The 20,491-nt window shown below is 40.3% G+C and overlaps 1 protein-coding gene across 4 annotated transcripts in view; it reads left to right on the top strand.

The window, feature by feature from the left end:
- The window catches only part of MAN1A1 (mannosidase alpha class 1A member 1), a 162,613-nt gene that overhangs the window by 25,515 nt on the left and 116,607 nt on the right, over positions 1–20,491 (top strand). For all 4 annotated transcript variants that reach the window (XM_008527151.2, XM_008527153.2, XM_008527152.2 and 1 more), the window contains exons 3-4: positions 16,745–16,841; positions 19,148–19,263. In XM_008527151.2, coding sequence (XP_008525373.2) covers positions 16,745–16,841; positions 19,148–19,263 — 213 coding nt within the window. The remainder of the gene's footprint in view (positions 1–16,744; positions 16,842–19,147; positions 19,264–20,491) is intronic.

Below are 20,491 nucleotides of genomic sequence, written 5' to 3'. Positions count from 1 at the left end.
CTATAGGTATACAGATATTTATGGACGGAATGAATGGTTCAACCTGGCACAAAGGAACAGGTGGGAATGGAGTTGGGAGTTGGCGTCCAGAGAGTCCAGTACTGGCACAGCTGAGCAGCTGCACCCCACCACCCAACTGGATCTGTTCTGGAATTTGCTCGCTTCCTAGTTGAGGAGGGTTTGATCCGCCTCCTTCTGTGAGAGCACATTCTACAGGAGCTGGCCAGTGTGATGGAGAGCTGAGGCCACTGCAGCATCCTCTCTGTTGCCCAGGGTGAACATTTGCAGGTCGTGTATTTGATCAATTAGATATCAGGACCTCATCTTTGTCAGTAAAACACAAAGGTGAGTAGTTAGTTGCTGGGAAGGTATCCTTCTAAGATGGACTAAGGAAGCAGGCAGGATGGACAGATCCCTCATAAGTCTTGACAGAGCATCCTGGGAGAAGGCAAAATATTTCCCTGGTTCTGAGAAGCATTTTGAACAAGGATATTTTAAATCAAGTTAGAGAGTCCTGAGCCAAGGACAGTATTTTATATTCAGTACTAGAAAGGTATTTTCTGTCGGTGGTAGAAGGTCATACTTCTCTATTTGGAACAACAGTCTTGTTTCCAGAAATGAAGGATATGGAATTCTAATGTTGTTCAAACAATGAGAAGAAAATGCATGGTATAAGAGACTCAGTTTATATGGAAATTGATAGCTGAGGATCACAAGTATACTGACCTATTTTAAACAAGATTTGGTGTAGTTATAGTAAAACATAGGGGGAAAAGTTATAGTCTTTCACATATAAATATATATACATATTTGAGGGAGAGAAATTTTACATTTGAGAAAAAGAAATTGTAGCTCAGCTGTCATATGCTATAAAAGTAGATAAAAATTAAACATTTCAACTAGTATTGTTAATTTTACTAACCAGGAGCATTGTGTTTAGTAAAAATATCATTTTATAATTTTTTTTAATAAGAGCCCTTTTCAGATAGCTTAAGCTGTTTAATATAGTTAACAAGAATGGGATGCAAGTATTAGGGTAATTCAGTTTTTACCAGCACTGTGGATAAATTATATTATAGAAGATGCCTTAATGAATATTTGAGATTTTCACCCAAAAATGTAACATCGTCATCTTCTTTGATAACAGTATTTCCTGGAATAATTTATCCCATTTTTAACAAATATTTTACTTTTTTCAAGCAAGATAGAGGAAAACAACTCAAATTGTTCCATCAAGTTACTGTTTTCTGGCTGAATCCAGGAGCCGTGACTACATACCTTTTATTTTTTTAAGTTTGTGCCCCTCCCTCCAACCCCTGCCACACATCAGTCATTTAAAGCTTGAATGGAGGGCTCGGCTACCATATTTCTTTGATAAATCATATTATTTACTATTATATAACTCTTCTGATCAAACCTTTAGAGTAGTTTCAGCTATCAAACAATATTATGAAAAGAAATAATGCAGAGAAAAACTTCCTGTTTCCCCAGATTGGGGTATAAGTCTAACTTTGATCTGATCACTCAAATTTTAAAAAAATAACCAACAGATAGCTACTCAAATGTCACATTCATTAGTGGTTGGTAGTCAATGAGCTAAGTAACAAAATGACCTTAATTTCAGTGCCAGCCCAGTTGTGTAGTGGTTGACTTTGTGCACCCTGCTTCGGTGGCCTGGGGTTCATGGGTGTGGGTCCCAGGCATGAACCTGCACACTGCTCATCAAGCCATGTTGTGGCAGCATCCCACATACAAAAAATGGAGGAAGATTGGCACAGATGTTAGCTCTAGGACAGTCTTCCTCAAGCAAAAAGAGGAAGACTGGCAACAGACGTTAGCTCAGGGCCAATCTTCCTCACGGAAATAAATAAAAATAAAAATAACCTTAGCTTGAACTTAAAACATAAGTGGGGGCAGGCCATCATGGTCCCCTCCAACAGGATGATGCCTCTGCGGTTCTCCTGGGTTTACACTCACTTATGGTAGCAGAACGGCCACTGTGACAGCACAGCCACCTGCATCCCACCTTCATTTGAGGCAGAAAGAAGAGGGAAAGCTGGGCTGCTGGCTGACCTTGGCGAATGTCTCATTAGCTGAAACATTGTCACAGGGAGAGGCTAGGAAAGCAAACATTTGCGTTTTACAGCTTCTCTTCCAGGGACAAGCGAGGGAGAACGAGAATGTTGCTGTGGGGTCAGTCAATCTATAGTATCTGCAGTAGGTGGAATATATATTTATATCTTTTCCATTTTTATTATTGTTTTGCAGCTTTGTGTATTCTTTTTGAATAGTAAAATAGTTTGACCTCTGCTGATACACTTGACATCTTTTTTTTCCCTTGCATGAAGGTCTTTGCCTGATCTTTAAGCCATAAAATAGCTGAACAAAATTGGAAGTCATTGTACCCGAGGCTAATGCTAAGTAATGCAGTCTAGTTTAACAGGTCACTGAATTTGGCATGTATTTAATGCTGGGCACTTGCTATCCAGCAACAGTAGAATGAATGATGATCTTTTTCCACCATTTGAAAAATAAAAAAATCAGGCTTTATCAGATTTGAAAGCTCTAACAGAATGGTTAAAGTAATACATTTTCAGGCCCAGGAAACACTTGCCATCACTTACAAAACATCTCAGATGATCTTCAGGCCATAGAAGACACTAGTTTATAGGGTGGTAATGATACAAGCATATTAGATGTTAATGCTTGCCTTAAAAATGGTACCACATATAGTCCAAGATAATTGTTTGCCATCTTCAGGAATAACCTTAGTAACATAGTAGAAGTCTAAAGGACACTGTAATAGAAAGAGCACTGGAAAATAATCAGTATCTCTGTACTATTTTTTTTTTTGGTCAGGTATTTAGCAAGAAGTCTGATGTTGCCAAGTTAGGGGCAATTTATAGAGTGCTTCTTGACAGTTAAACTCATATTGAGCAATATGTCTTTTTTCAACAGCCGCAAAACAAAATTATCAGGGTGTACTGTTGGTGATGAAATATCGTCTACTATGAAACCAATAATAAAGATTATGAGCTAACCCTGTAGGAGGCCCAAACAGAGATGAAGTACTATCTTCCAAAGGAAGGAACTCTGAGATGTTAAAATTTATGTAAAGCAAAATTCTTTTTCCACATTTGTAAGACATCTTTATCCTACAGGGCACTAGAAGCAAGAGATATTCTCATTTTCACTTCAGTGTCTTAATCTAGCAATATATTTAATGTTTCTCCCCTGTATCAGCAAAGTTTTCAAAAACAGAAAGATTTGAAGGTAGTTTTGCATGTCATGTTTCTGAAGGTCTCACTACTGAAAGTTAAATTTCCCCAGAATGATTAAATAGGTAATAGAAAACATAGAAAGATGGGTATCGATGACAACGAGTTACCAGTTTCTTTGGAAGCTTGTTTTGAAGGCAGGTTCCCCAGACTGTGTGGGTCCCTTGTTTCGTCAGGACAGTGTACAAGACAATATGGCAGCCTGAGTTCAGAGCCAAGCTCCACCACTTGCTAGAGGTCTGACCCTGGCAAATTACATAACCTCTTGATTTCTTCATCTGTGCAATGGGAATCTCAGCGGGGAGACTACTGTCCTTGCAAAGTTGTATTGAAGGACTGAGAGAATATGGAATGCTTTACATATTTCCTGACACATAAGTGTTCAACAAATGCTGGCTCTTTCTTTTATTAAGGATGAGAAGAAAGTACCTTTTTGTAACAAACCAATTAGGTCTTGTAGAATCAGTAGTTGCTACTCTAAGATTATACTTGGGAACCAGCATTTCTGGTATTTAGTATACATAAATATTACATTTCACAAGTAATTTTTAAAATACCATCTTTTTATACAACATTTTTATTATTGCTAAGTCCAGATAATAATATCTAAAACTGTTATCTGCAGTATACAGAAGGCTTACTTCAGAATCTTATAAAATCATGGGTTCTAGAATGACAGTGGGCATCCCAACTATTAATTAATAATGGACAATTTTAAGAGTAATTATTTCAGAAGTTTTAAGAAAAAATTTCCTATAATATGTGACATTTGATAACCAATGTATTTTTTATGAATTCTACCTTCAAATAGTAATAACTTACAAAATTTCAATTCCTAATCCTTCAGTTAAGAGAATAGTGATTTCTGGTTTTAACGTGGAAGGAAGCACTTCTGCCTACAGCTCTCCTTTTGGTAACAGCTTCGTTCATGACTGCCAAAACTCGGAAGCAACGAAGATATCCTTCAGAAGGTGAATGGGTAAATAAACTGTGGTATATCCACATGGTCAAATATTATTCAGTCTAAAAGGAAATGAGCTATCAAGCCATGAAAATTTGGACATGGAAGAAACTTAAATATGTATTTACTAAGTGGAAGAAGCCATTCTGAAAAGACTACATACTCTGTGATTCCAATTTATATGACCTTCTGGAGAGGGCAAAACTATGGAGACAGTAAAAAGATCAGTGGTTGTCGGGAACAGAAGGGATGGATAGACAGCATAGAGGATGTTTAGGGCAGTGAAACTATTTTGTGTGATACTGTAATGGTGGGTACAAGTCATTATGCATTTGTCAAAATGCATAGAATGTACAGCAAGAGTGAACTCTAATATCAACTGTGGACTTTGGGTGATGGTCATGTGTCGATGTAGGTTCACTGATGTAACAAGTGGACCACTCTGGTACATGACGTCCATAGTAGGGGAGGTTGTACAGTCTTCGAGCAGGGGGTATGTTGGAAATCTCTGTACTTTCTACTCAATTTCACTGTGAACCTAAAACTGCTCTAAAGAATAAAGTCTATTTCATAACATGCACACAAAAGGAAAAAAAGAAAAGAAACTCTCTTAATAACTGAAGCAGAACCAGGCTTGACTCTCTAGGGCTGGTTTGTTTCAAAAAAAGCAAAGAATGAGGGGCAACCCAGTGGCATAGTGGTTAAGTTTATGTGCTCCATTTCAGTGGCCCAGGGTTCACCTGTTCAAATCCTGGGTGCGTCTACACACTGCTCATCAAGCCATGCTGGGGCAGCATCCTACATACCAAGTAGAGGAAGATTGGCACAGGTGTTAGCTCAGCAACAATCTTCCTCAAGCAAAAAGAGGAAGATTGGCAACAGATGTTAGCTCAGGTCCAATCTTCCTTACAAAAAGAAAAAAAGAAAAAAGAATATAATTTAAAAAGGTAGGGCCGGCCCCATGGCCGAATGGTTAAGTTCACACGCTCCGCTTCATCAGCCCAGGGTTTCACTGGTTCGGATCCTGGGCACGGACATGGCACCACTTGTGCAGCCACGCTGAGGCAGCGTCCCACATGCCACAACTGGAAGGACCCACAGCTAAAATACACAACTATATACTGGGGGGATCTGGGGAGTAAAAAAGCAGGAAAAAAAGAAAAAAAGGTTGGCAATAGTTGTTAGCTCAGGTGCCAATCTTTAAAAAAAAAGGTAAATGTCTCTGACTTTTGCTCATTTTTATAAAATTCAAAGTAATTCTTTTTCATGTATCAACTATGTTCTAACTTCATAGTGTTTGAAATGTTTATAACAGGAGTATTTTTTAAAAATTTTTTAAAGATTGGCACCTGAGCTAACAACTGTTGCCAATCTTTTTTTTTTTTTTTCTGCTTTATCTCCCCAAAACCCCCCCGCCTGTACATAGTTGTATATCTTAGTTATGGGTCCTTCTAGTTGTGGGATATGGGACGCCGCCTCAACGTGACCTGATGAGCGGTGCCATGTCCGTGCCCAGGATCCGAACCCTGGGCCGCCGCAGCAGAGCTCGCCAACTTAACCACTCGGCCATGGGGCCAGCCCCTAAAAGGAGTATTAAAGAGCAAATAAAAAGTTATTAGTCTTTATGAACTTGACAAATCTAAAAATGGATCTCTTAACAAGGGAAAAATCATTGTGTCACTACAGCAAAAAGTTCTGAAAAATTATTGTCTCATTACTGCAAAAAGTTCTGAAAAATCACTGTATCACTACTACAAAAAGATAAATGTAGTGAAAATTTGAAGGTGTAGGATGACATGCCTGAGTTAAAAGAATGTTTGGGCTTGCTTTTTTATTACAAATATTAAAGCTAAAAAACATCTTTTGAAATGAGACACTCCGTGAGGATAGTATTTGTTTTCTATGGGATAGTTTTTTAGATCTCCTTAGAATAAAGGGAGCTTCATGATATCCCTGTAGGGGATACCATTTTCTCTTAATTGCTAGGAAAATCTATAGCCGCTGATGCTTCCCAGGTTTAGAAAAGCCCTACCAAGTCTTCGCCTGAGGAGCGGGCAGGGAAGATGAGCTGGCATCGGGCCTGCCACGGAACACTTGCTGGCCTCCTGTTGACCACAGAGGTCTTAGCAGGGGTAATCTAATGAATGCAGTTTTAAGTCAATTAAAAATCAACCAAACAAACAGACCAAAAACCCTGAGGTTGAACCTTTGAACTTGAGTGACAACTTCTGTATAAAGCGACTACAGTCATTAACCACAAGACAGATATTTTTGATGAGGATTTAACTGCAAGTGATAGACCCTTGGCTGAGGCAAAGCTTATCTATGTAAAGAAAGCATTCATAGCAATAGTGCTTCTGTCCAAAAAAGGAATGTTCTAGATAGTCACATGTCAACAAGCCTTTTTCTCATCTCTAACTTTTGAGATGCTAAGTTACCATGCCTCAGAATATTTTAGAGATATGTACTTACATTTTAGTCAAGTTTTGAGGGGTTTCTTTGTTTTGTTTTGTGGTTTTTGTGAGGCTTTTGGCCCCGTACCCTCTTTCATTTGGTAACAGCACAGAAGTTTTATAAAATGATGTCAGAATTTGATCACAAAGTGAGAGAACCATTATATTGCATGTGATCCAAGTCCTTAGGCTAGACCAAGAAAAAACTGACTTTTCTTAGGAGAATGAGATACTTAGAAGCAGGATAATCTGTAAGTAGGGATTAACTAGAGTTCTTATTTTTTAAAACTGGCTTTATTAGGCATTCTGACTCTTTTTCTAAAGCAATAGCTTCTGCTAACTACTCTTTCAATTCACTGGGGAATTAATGCTCAGTGACCCATAGGGGTTCACACAGTAGCATTAACGACGTCTTCTGCTGTCTTAAAACAAAAAAAGTAATCCTGCACACAGACCTAGGCCCATTCATCAAGCCATGCTGAGGCAGCGTCCCACATAGCAGAACTAGAAGGACTTAGAAGCAGAATATGCGACTGTGTACTGGGGGGCTTTGGAGGGAAGAAGAAAAAAAGATTGGCAACAGATGTTAGCTCAGGTGCCAATCTTTAAAAGAAAAGTATATTAAAATTGGCTGTGGGAGAATTCATCACATCTGAATATGAAGAAAATGTGCACACATATATATATCCACTCAGTGGTTAGGAGGCAGCCTCGAGTACCTGGTAACAAATTGCATACATGGAGACAAGTAAGTAGAAGAGAAGTGGAGTAGTGGCAAAGTGGAAAGAAAAGCCGGCCAACTTTGGTGGCGGTGGTAAACTCAGGAAGTATCAACCGAAGAGAGCAGGTGTCAGTAAAGTCAGCAGCTTGGTGTGAAGGAGAGGGGTTCATGGTTCTCCATAAATCCAGTGACAGGCAGGGTCAGAGTAGACCAGAGCCGTCTTCTCTGTCCAAGTCGCCTACAGGGCCACGAGGAGCAGAGCTGAGGACAGAGCTGGAGAGAGAGCTGAAGGGGAGCGGAAGGAAGATCATGAGAGTTGAAGGATGTGAGGCAGGCAAGGAAAGGTGGTGGTGTTGTGAGGTTCTTTCCTTGAGCCAGCTCACAAGCCCGATTTGGTGTGTGCCATTTTGGTGCCAGGCCTGGCCGCATCTCTTTGGACCCCAGAGAGGGCTGCCCTCCGTGCGTGGAGCAGCAGGAGAGCTCAAAGGCTGCGGCTGACTGGCTTAAGGTTTGCAAGCAGCAAAAAAGTCAGGGCTCTCATAAGTGGTGTCATGGAAAGAATCAGAATAGGAGGGTTCTCAGCCTTGCTCCTCCTCTGCTCTTGCTGGGCCTCAGCTTCCTCATCTGTAAAATGGGGTCATAATACCCCAGGGGGGTTGTAAGGATTAAGTGTGTGGCAAGTTATCAAGTTCCCCTCAGTGCCTGTGGTCGATGTTTGAGTTGTCACTTCCTCCTTTACAGTTCCTGCAGTTTCGTTTGTAGAACAGAGTGTTTAGAATTCTAAAAAAACTTTAAAATGTGAAACCACTACTCATCCAGCAAGAAGAGAATTGCTGAGAAGTGTGTGCGTAATGCTTTGTACATCTCAGGTCTTAAGGACCTCACAGATTCTTGCCAGAGATGGCACCCATGATGGGGCCAGGGCAGTCCAAGAGCAGGCACTGGGGCAGCCTGCGCCAGAAGTGGGCCGGGCGCTGCTGGCGGAGTTGTGGGAGGCAGGCTGGAGGAAGCGACATGCCCACAGACCTAACCCAGAGCCATCAGGTCCAGACCAGGAATTGCGGTGCACACTGCTGGCCTGTGGGCTATCTGTAGCTCTCAGATATTTTTTTTCCCCTTAGCTAGCATACTGGGGGTTTTTGTGTAGACCCCTGGACAACCTAGCTTAAAACTTTGAAAGCAAGCTTAGTATTTTTTTCCTGGCACTTTTTGAAGATGGCTTTCGTCAAGGCCTTAACTCTTGTTTTGCCACCTTGCCCATCACTTCCAGGTGCCCTCGTCCAGGCCATTCTGTTTCTATCTGGTCCTGGACTTTTCAGCCCCTCTTTTGAACCCGAGGCAGAGCAGGGCACAAGCCAGGGAGCTGGCCCTGGACACAAAGCTGGGGACTGAGTGTATCCTGTCCCTGCATCGTAGGGTTGCCCGATAAAATACAGGACTCTGTTAAATCTGCATGTCAGATAAACGTAAATTTTTTTTTTTTTTAGTATAAGTATGTCCCATGCCATCTTTTTATTTTTCAAATGTGGCACCCTACCCTATCTTCATTTATAATTCACACCCCACCACCAGTAGGTACTCAGTAAGTAGTAATTGTCATTGAAACGTTGGGAAAAAGAATCTTGGAAGTAGAACACCTTAGCAGCCTTGGGAAGAGGGAGAGAGAACTAATATGTTTCAGTGTTCGAAAGAGATAAATTGAGCAAGTGCATGAATGAGTGTTTTAATTTGATATAGGGTAAAATTGGAAGCTGTCGTGGCTGGGAAGGTTTTTCCCCATGCTGGGCGATGACAGAAGGTGACTGGGCTCATGCCTTGCTCAGTGAAGAACGATGTCAAGAGGATCACTCCAAGGACTGTCTTTAGATGGCATCTTGATGCCTATAAGTGAGATGGTGCTAAACGCTGTGATCGTGGTAGACTCTAGGCCTGCAGTCTCCGCAGATGCAGAGTCATACCAGGCTCTGCATCCTGTCACCTCTATGTGACATTGACCTCTTTCTTTTTTTTCCCCCCCCCCAAAGATTGGCACCTGGGCTAACAACTGTTGCCAATCTTTTTTTTTTTTTCTGCTTTATCTCCCCAACCCCCCTCCTGTACACAGTTGTGTATCTTAGTTGCGTGTCCTTCTAGTTGTGGGATGTGGGACGCCGCCTCAATATGGCCTGATGAGCAGTGCCATGTCCGCGCCCAGGATCCAAACCCTGGGCCACTGCAGCGGAGTACGCAAACTTAACCACTCGGCCACGGAGCCGGCCCAAGATTGACCTCTTTCGTTTTCCATCCTGTTAATTCACTTTTCCCTGAATTGCCCTGCTGGCTCCCAGTGTAGTTGTGTCCTCTTTCCTTGGGGCTGTCTCCCTTATCTCTCTTTAACTCCTGCGACGAGGTGCGGTGAATGAAGGCCAGCAACACTCATTGGATGTCTTCTACCAGCCAGGTGCACTATCAGATTAGATCTCCTGATCGTGCTGTGAGGAAGATAATTCTATTGTTTTCTTTATTATTATTATTGTAGACATTATTCTTTTAAAGCAGTTTTAGGTTGATAGCAAAATGAATGGAAAGTATAGAAAGTTCCCATATATCCCTGCCTGAGCACATCCCCATCCTGCCCCGCTATTAACATCATGCACCACAGTGGTACATTTGTTACAGTTGATTATCGTTTTTTAAAGATGAGAGTTTGGGACCGCCCCGTGGCCGAGTGGTTAACTCTGCACGCTCTGCTTCAGCATCCTGGGGTTTGCCAGTTCAGATCCTGGACGTGGACCTAGCACCACTCATGAGGCAGCATCCCACGTAAAAGAACTAGAATGACCTACAGCTAGGATATACAACTACGTACTGGTGCTTTGGGGAGAAAAAGAAAAGGAAGATTGGAGACAGATGTTAGCTCAGGGCCAATCCTTCTCTTCTCAACAACAACAAAAAAAAGATGAGGGTTCGAGAGATGAGACCCTTAGGCGGCAGGGCTTGGTCTTGCCCAGCTGAAGCCTGCTCACCAAGCTTTCTGTGAGCCATCCTCAGCATGAAGTCCCTGCCTGCCTGGTGCTCCTGCTTGTCCTCTCAGTCTTCATTCCCACAGGGAAATGTAAGTATTGGGACAGCATCAGATAAGAGGAAGGGGTGGCTAGATTCTTGTCTTGTGTTCACATATCTAGAAATTCTCTTCCAACAGATAAGCGAGGCTTTGGAGAAGCTGGGACTTGCTTCCTAAAGTTACTTTTTACCTTCTTTCCTTTTCCTCCATTTCCCAGTTCCACCAAAGGTTAAAGGCAAGAAGCTTGATACAGTGATCCTAAACATGCTTCGTGTTGAGATTTTATCTGAAATTTCTGGAAGTTACTTTCATGTGACAATCAAGTAATTTCAGGCAAAGTTTAAGTGGAAACTACTGTCAAGTTTTTCAAATCAGTGTTTTTCAAAGCATCGACCATTTGTATAATTTCAAGAGGGAAGGCCGTCAATTTCTGCTCTTACAATCACTAAAGTAGGCTGACCTCCCACCCTAGGCCTCGCCGGAACCAGACACAGCCCTTCATGTCCTCGAGAGCAGCCAGAATGCGCGTGTCCCTGGACGACAGAGCTGCTTCCCTTTCCTGCCAAATGGCAAACTGTTACATAAATGAGCCAGAGACGGCCTCTGTCCTTTGGCCCCGACTGTTGCTCATTTCTTCACCGCAGGCTGAGCCGTGTTAGCTCAAAAGCCCGCTGGCACCAAATTTAAATTTTCACACATCCAGTTATTTTTAAACTAAGCCAAACAGGTAGACTTTTAGCCTCTTAGAGCCTGCCTGCTTTACATACCCTGCGAAAACTTATGGCATCTGTTGGCCATTAATAAGATAGGGCCTTGTGGTTTTAAGACCCTAAGCTGCTACTGCCCTTCAGAGTTCTCTGACCCAGACTCCCCAACACACTTCTGAGGACAGCACTTAGACATGTAAGCCCCCTCTCTCCTGGGCGTTCCCTTGCCCTCCTCCACTTCTGGATGCTGGCCCCCTCCCCTTAAGCCTCTGAACAGTCTCATGCTTTGAGGGACTTCCCCTCTCATGCAATCCGGTCCCAGCCCCTCCCCCCTCAGTAGAGCTTGTTGTGTGTTACTGCCTCATGTGGGCATATCTTTTTCCTAGATCAGCCCCCAGGTCTCTGAAGCAAAGCCCCTCCCTACGCGTACATGGCACAACCAAGATCTCAAGAAAGCCAGTATATGAAGCTTCAGAACTAAAGCTTCATATACCCTGCCTTACACCTGGAGAAGACTCTTTGTAGAAAAGGTCTTCATCCTTTCATCCTCCACGTTTTGGGTACTAAATAGTTGTATATGTTTTTAAATGTAGATATTTATAAAGAGTTTGTGTACTATATAGGTTTGCCTGGTTTGTGTATATTTGCCCATCTTATTTATATACGTCACTAGGAAAAGGCATGATGCTCTTTCAGATTGCAAAGATCAGAGACATGCTTAGGTTAAGTTTTTAATAAAAATAATTATAATGCCTACAATTTATCAAGCACTTACTATGCGTCAGGCGATGTATTAAGCTCTTTACATGCATTGTTGTATCTAATCGTCATGGTAACCAGTGAGGCAGCTACTTCTACTTATTTACATTTTGTGGATGCAGAAAGTGGGCTCAGGGAGATTAACTGCCTCACTTAGAGTCACATCAGTGATGGCAGAGCTGGGATATGAACCCAGTTTATCAGATGCCTACCCCTGTGACCTGCTATTATGCATTCTTCCTCAATAAGTGAGAGGAAAACAGATTGGTGGCTACCAGAGGGGAAGGAGGTGGGAGGAGGGCAAAAGGAGTATAGGGACACATATACGTGGCGACAGATGGAAACTAGACTTTTGGTGGTGAACACAATGCAGTCTATACAGAAGACAGAATATAATGATGTACACCTGAAATCTACACAGTGTTATAAACCAATGTGACCTCGATAAAATAACTTTAAATAAATAAATAAAATATAACAAATATTTAAAAAGAAGGATTTTCTGTAAGGACACACTGGGAAGCGAGTAACAGTCTCAGCCGGCAAAGAGCCCCACCTCGTGCTGTAGAGGAAGATCGACGTTCAGGATTGAACAGCATTATTTGTAGTTCTCCAGCAGCTCTGTGACCTAACATAATTCCCTTGCGACACCGTGCAAATCACAGCACCCATGTCTGCCTCCCAGCCTCCTCTTTCTTTTCTCTCTTCACTTTCTGTCCCCCTCATGGTTTCAGCTGCCTCATGACCCCTTTTTATGGCTTTTTCTCTTTCTGTATTTGTACTTTTCCGCTTCTCCATCACTCTGGTCTCTGGATTCTCTGTGAATCTCTCTCAGTTACACTGCCACAGATAGAGTAGATAATTGAGTTGGTCTGTCTATTGGAGAGAGCTTCCGCCTGGGCATCTGGCCTCCAATGCACGTGGCTAGCCCTCAGTTGTCTACTTTTGGGTCAGGCACCAGGCTATGGATCAGTCACCTGGGGTTAGGGACCCAAATCACACTGTACCAACTGTGAAAATTTGTGTAAGACCCCAGAGTGGGGGGCCTGTAAGTGGTCCTTGAACTTGTAGACATTTTTAAGGGGCCAGTGAAAGCCCAAGTCTTCCTAAGACCAGTCTGGCAAAAATGGTGAGATTTTCAAAAAGTCTTTTAATGTGTCTATTATGAATAACTTAAGATCATACGATTAAAACATCATCAGATAAAAATATTTGCTAAGGGTAGTTCTAGCAACAAAAATGTAAGTTATGAAATCTACACCTTCCTGGGGAAATTCAAGCATATCTTTCTGTATTCATGGCTTGCCATGCCCTTGATTAGGTCAGGACATGAAATTGAAAATAGGTACAATTGTAGAGTTGTACGCAAAATTTAATTAGTTTTCTTATTATTCTCTTGTATTTATAAACATTTATGAATATGTAAGAAGGGAGAATGTTAAGCTTCCATACACTGTCTATTAGATTACAAGCATGATGGAGTCCTGTACACTTCTCTTCTAGTCCTTTAGCATCTTGTCATTCATAGTGTAGCAGACACTCAGTAAATGACATTGCCTAATTATTCAGCCCTGATGCCAATTGAGAAGAAGGTGCTAATCAAAGAATCTTTGATAAGCATAGAGTCAAGGAGAAGTAATGCCATTTGTGGATATTTTATGCCTTAATTCCACCTTCTCTGGGTCAAAATAATGGATTGCTATGATGAATTTTTGTGTCATTCTTCCTTGTTTGTTTCCATTCACGTCATGTGTTAGCTGTACCTTTCACCAATGCAAATATAAATATTCAGGAAAAAATAAATCTTTGGTTTGCTTTCAGTTTATCTTTTTTCGTGAGGGTTTCAGTACTGCGTTTGAAGTCCTGATCAACATCTAATTTAGGCCTATTTTAATCTTTTTACTTGCGATGTCAGGCTGTAGAACCCTAATTAAATTGATGAAAGACTACAAAACAAAACTAAGGAGCCTGTAAAGAGGGGGGATTTATCCTACCTATGGACTTCTTTCTTAGTAGTTGAATTTCAGAAATGACCTTGTCCTGTCAGCTCACAAGTCTGGAGAGATTAAATGCCTTCATCCCCATGGTCCCTCAGCTGGCTAGTGGCTTACCACTGTAAAGTTAGACTCTGGTAGCATTTTGATGTTTTCAGATATTTGTATAATCATAAATCTGAGCTACAAAGTTGGTTTTATTTTTGAGTTGTGGATTCAATCTCACTGTTATTCTACATACGCATACACACATGCACACACACACACATACACATGATGTCTTGTGTTTGGGTTTAACATGGTAAATCATTTCCAGAGGTGACCAACTGCTGGAATTAGTTAACAATATGGCTGTTCCTCTTCATTTCACAGATTCCTAGAGCAGCCACTCTTGATGCTCCATTCAGGCCATTTTGACCACATTGTTTTCTTTTTCTGTTCTAACTTTAACTCATAGAAACCCCATGGGATGAGGAACCCATTTCGAGAAATGTGTCACAGCAACTTTTGAAATATAGGAAGCTAAGCAATTAATGTCAGATTTTCCCTTGTGGAAAAAAGATAAGAAAAGTTAATATATACTAACGAGGTAACTTAAGGAGGTGCTGTACTAGTGGTACATTGTATAAATTATAATTTTTGACAAAGCAAAAGTCTCCTATGGGAGAGCTTTATGCTATCTTTGTGTCATTAATAGTCTATGGCACTGGTTTCCATTCAGACTTGGAGCTGAAACACACCATCCTAACATTTTTTTCTGTTCTTGTGTCAGGTGTATTACAAAAGCTTTTGAATTTATAAAGTATCTTTGGAAATTTATAGAAATGAAGAGTTTACCAAATGTAGCACATTTAAATGGAAAATCCAAATTATACTCAAATGTAATCTCAAGGTATTTTTGTGGATTTCATATACCTAGTCTTTTCAGAGTCTCATTGGTTTCTGTTTCTGTGATGTGAATTTAATTGGTTTCAATACAGGTTTAAAATTCAATAAAAATGTGGTTACCTACCATGTGCCACATAGGGCCCTCAGTGTAATCACACGGGCCATGCTCGTGTAGTCCTTACATACATCCTGTGAGGAATGATGATCTCAATTTTTCAGATAAAGAAAGAGAATCTCACAAAAACTGAGACTCGTCCATGATTATGTGACTAATTGGTGGTATTATAGGGATTATAAATCAGGATATTTTACTCTCAAGCCTATTACACATTCCTATAAAATTAATTTATAAGGAGAAAATCTTGAAAACGCTACTTCATATGCATTCTATTGATTGTCAGAAGATCAACAATCTGATTCATCAAAGGAAGATTCTGTTGCTGACTCATTAAAGGAAGGTGATACAGTGTTGGTTAATGCCATGGGTTTTGACGTCAGGCCAGCAGGGAGATAAACCTTGGCTTCTTAGCTATAGAGAAATGTCAAGACTTTGAGTAAACTTGTTTGCGTTTTAACTTCCAAGTCTCAATTTCTTCATCTACCAAACAATGGTAATACAACATGTTTCATAGGGTTCTAATGAGAAATGAGTACCATATGAGTGCAGAGCATTTAGCAGGGTGCCCAGCAGATAGTACAGATTCTTGGTAGCCCTTCTTAGTAGCAATAGTGGTGAGATAGGAAGATAATGTACAAATTGGTTAAAGACATGTTCATTATTGTGTTCAGGGACATCTGAAGGCTTTCTTGTTAATAAAATTGTATTGATCTCACCGAAGATTTTTAGTGATAAACAGCCCTTATATAGTATTTATAACTTTATGTGGTGCTTTTTAAGATTTTTCAAAATATGGAGCCAGATTAGAAGATTTTCACTTATGTTCCTATTTTAATTACTGTTGCTAATGTGTTGGAAACTGTTGCATGAATAAATTCTAGATGAATGATGGGTCCTCAACACTTTTTAAAAAATGTATATAAAAATAATTATATATATTAAGTCATTGAAAAAAGTATACAATTATTATACAATAGTTATACAACTATTCTGACAGGTTCTTAGAACAATTTCTCCCCTTGAAAATCATTCACTTTCTACTAGAGTTCATGTCTAGTGCAAGAGGTCAGAACTTTGTCTATAAGCCAGGAGAAATTATTTTGACTTTCTTTGTATGTAGATCAATTAATTTTGTTAAAATTCATAAAAGAAAAAAATATATACACCTAATTTGTGGCAGAGAGCTTTGGCCTTAGAAACATTCCTAGTACAAGGAGTCTAGATTGGAAATACACAGGATCAGTCTTCAGTTACAGAGCTGTACACACATACGTATACAGTTAAAGATTGATTATCTTAAAATAAGCTGACGTTTTCCAAAATCTAGATAGAACCATAGTGTTTCATTTTTTATTTCCTGTAGATATTTAAAAATACTTCTCCATATAGACTTGGTCAAGATACATCAAAGTGTTTAAAGTGATGACCTTGGATATTTGTCTGTATATGGTGAGGCTGACAAAGTACAGAGAGCCTTGTACAAAAATATGAATTTTAAATAGCAAGTCTTAAGAATAGTTCTTCCTTTTGGGATAAGCTAAATTTCTGTTGCTGGAAACTGACTTTTGAAAATGATCTGTATATTAAACAGAATTAAATGGATTCAAAAAAGAAAAATCTCCATTTGTAAACATAAAGGGGCTATGTGTATGTGTGTGTTCTTGTTTATTGATAGTATCATCACCCTTTTAATTAATCATCATCCTTTTAACTGATTAGTGAGGTTTAACATTTTAACCTTTAGGTCTTCAATGTATGATCTATTTTGGAGCAGAAACATCTCAACTTCAAATTATAATCCTGTTTGCATTTCTTTTCTCAGATGATGAAACATGCTTGGAATAATTATAAACGTTACGCTTGGGGCTTAAATGAACTGAAACCTATATCAAAAGAAGGCCATTCGAGCAGTTTGTTTGGTGAGTAGAATGTGCTTTGGTTCTCTAGTGACAGTAACTTCTTTCCAATTGACTGAACGTGTGGGTGGTGAAGTTTGTGTGACTCTCCAGACCATGTTCCTAGGAAACTTGCATACTTAATAGAGTGTCTGCAAGGACTGTGCAAAGTGTGTCCTTCGGATGGAGCAGTGGCTGCATATTAGAATCACTTGCATGCCTTGAAAAATACTGACACCTGGGGCACACTTGCAAAGATTCTCATTTAATAGATGTGGGTGCAGCATCATGATGTTTAGCTCCTGGGGTGATACCCAGCAGAGGAGCATTTGATTGGCTGCATTTAACTGCTTCCTGTCAGGTAAAAGCTGTGTCTCTATCAATAAGCTGGCCAAGGGAGCCAGCCATGGTGATCTTCGCTGTGTCTCAGTGACTCTTGACTTTGACTCTAGGTTTCTGTTGTGTTGCCCTGTAAGAGAAGGTAAGGGTGGATTAGGTCAGTTATGTGAACTTTCATTTACCCACTTTGGCAGCTTTATTGCATGATCCTGACAGCATCCCTCTGTGGTCAGTATTGTGCATATTAATAACATTCCCATTGTGGAGGTGAGGAAGCTAAGTAACAGCAGTGTTAGATGGATTCCATGAGTCACAGAGCTGCCCAGTGCCCTTCCCACACTGCACTCAATTCCTTTTTAACCCCCACAATCTTGTCTATAAGTAACAGGATGAAGGGGACGGAGTCTTATTCTGACACTTCTGAATTCACCATAGAAAACATGACTTTCTGTATCTTAACTGAAGGTGTTAGCATCAAATCATATAACAAGCAACAGTATCAGCAACACTTCCTGTGTGTTAAGTGCCATTCAGGCATCATCTCATTTAATCACATTGTTATAGGCATTTTATAGATGAGAAAAATGAAGCTCAGAGAATAGTTTGCCCAGTGTTAGCCACTTACTGACAGGCGGAGCTGGGGCTTGAACCCAGGTGTGGCTAAGGTCAGAGTCCTGTTCCTAATCACCACACTATGCTTTTCCTTTTAGTTAGGACCTTCCATGTGTTTGGCTCTCCTTTCAGCACTGGTGTTAATAAACACAATACGAGTCTTTGCAGAGTTGATGGCCTAGTGCAGAAGACATCTGTGTGAATAGGGAATTATCAAAGCATTAGGTGCTTCAGTAGATGTTCATATGAAGTTCTGAGGAACCTGTGGGATCTCAGGTAGGGAGGACATTGCAAGAACAATGGAGAGAGAGCTGGAAGGGTGGGAGAGAAGAGAGGCTGGTTGGTCCATCACAGGGACACAGTTTGGAGATGAAGAGAGCCTGAACCTGAGGTAATGGAATAGAAGTGAGTTCAGATGTTTTTATAAAGTAGTGTTTTCAGACACAGTGACCAGTTAATATGGGCGATGAGAGATAGGAATTGAAGAGAGCAACTCAGAAACTTTATGCAGACTTGGAAAGCTTTAATTTTTTATTGTTTATTATAACTCTTTTAAATCCAATTCCATTTTTGCTTTTATCTCTATGAAAGTTGCTTGTAGCATTAAGAAATTAGTTATGTGTAACTTTGCCATAATCAAAGAGATTATTTTATTCTCTGTTAATACATTGATGGTTTTTAAATTTATCATTGAGCATTCAAACCATACTCAGTCTCTTACTGTGGAATGTGGAGATGAACAAGACATGATTTGTCTGTTCTAAGGAAGTTTACAGACTAAAGAGATGCATTCAAATAATTATAACGGAAGATAGGAAGTGGTGGGTGCAGGAGCAACAGGAAGTCTTCATGTCAAGGGAGTTCTGAGGAAATAAATCACAGAATCAGGACTGGCTGGGTGGGAGGGGAGTTGGGAACAGTCAGTGCTTCAAAGAGGGGGTGGAATTGCATTTTAGAGTAATGGTTTCTTAGAGCTATCACTAAGCAATTTTAGATCTAATTATTTGCACAGGTGCACTTTGATGGAATTACATTAAAATTAATAATGTGTGTTGCTCCTCTGTTTCAGATCTAATTTTTCTAGAGAATGCATTCTAGAGAATGCAATCACGAACGAAATTTCTGAGAGATTTATTCTCTACATCTCAGAAGAAACTTTAAAGATTAGAGTATCAATCTATAGCAGGTGATAATTATTAGTTTGGTTTTGGTGCAACTTTTATATTTTCTTTCACTGGAAGAATTTTACACTGTGTTCAATATCGTTTATTAGTAAGTTCGGTATCACCCTCTCCCTCCTTTTCCAAGGTGTGATCAATTTGCATGTATGTAGCTGTCAAAATTATTTTATTGAATAAATATTTTTCTGATATTTGCAGGTAGTATCAAAGGAGCAACAATAGTAGATGCCCTGGATACGCTTTTTATTATGCAAATGAAAGATGAATTTGAAGAGGCAAAAGAATGGGTTAAACAAAATCTGGATTTTAATGTGGTAAGTTAAACAAAAGTTGCCAATGCAGTTCTTAAATCTCGGTTAACATGATAAATTTTTTTGTGGGGCAGATAATTGCACTGTACCCTTGCAGAAACAATTAATGCAATTTTAAATAGTATCATACCATGTTCTTCACTTGCCTTCCCTTACTACGCAAATACATGTCTTTGTTTTTTGGCAAATTAAGAGTAAGAAAAAAGAAATTAATATTTATCAAGACCTGCGTGTGCCAAGTATTCTTGTTCAAGTCCCACAATAACTCTATGAGACAGATACTATTTTCACAGCTTTACAGATTAGAAATCGGAGCCTCAGAGGCTTATCCAGACCACACAGCTAGTTGTGTGTCAGAGCCGTGAGTCTAACACAGGTCTGTGTGCCTCCAGTGTTCATGCTTTTGCACTGTGCCACGGTGCCTTGTTATGACTTTGTCAAATTAACATTTGTTACGTGGAGCACAGGGTGCCAGATGGTGAGCTGCAGTTCCACAGAAGACCATAGAGAAATTGAAATGGAGAAGTTTATTATTCACAGGTCCTGAAGAAGTACACAGCATACCTCCAGGAGCTACACAGGGTGGTCGAGGCAGAGTGCAGACAGACAGAGAGGCGGGACCTGGGGCTCATGCCTTTATTAGGGTAGGTTGGGTGCTTTGGGGTTCCTAAGTTCAGGCCACATGGATCAAACCAAAAAGAGCTCCAAAGGATCTTTTCTAACACAAGGGGAAGGCCCTGGGGGCCAGGGGAGACTGCTGATAACAAGGGCTGTTGGTAGAGTCACATCGGGAACTTAGATTTGCCGTGTCTCTGCGGGCTGTTGTCAAGGGCACACGCTCATGTGAGGGGGCCAGTGTCAGTTTAAGACCCCTGCAGGCCACTTGGCCAAACAAAATGGATGCTGAGGCAGTAATACTGTGGAGTAGCTTAGCTAAATTCTGGACATGTATCCAGCAGCAGCTGCATCCACTTTCCCATAAACAAGGTTTCAGACTTTGTTGATTGTATACCCTTAGCAGTATAAAGTTTTGTCAATATATATTTGAAATATTTTTTAAAATTCTGTATATGTACTACCATTCTTAAATACTTCAAAACCCATTGTGCACCAAGGAAAAGGTTCAGAATTAAAGGTAGTGGCCATTTCTAATACTTGTTGATAATTTTGATTTGCGAGACTACCTCTGGTCAGAGCTAATCGAATTCCATAGTCATTGTTTTACCTCAGA

This window comes from Equus przewalskii, chromosome 9, assembly GCF_037783145.1.
Source record: "Equus przewalskii isolate Varuska chromosome 9, EquPr2, whole genome shotgun sequence".
Classification (NCBI taxonomy): domain Eukaryota; kingdom Metazoa; phylum Chordata; class Mammalia; order Perissodactyla; family Equidae; genus Equus; species Equus przewalskii.
The sequence above is the reverse complement of the archived record's forward strand: the minus strand, read 5'-3'. Positions and strand labels throughout refer to the sequence as shown.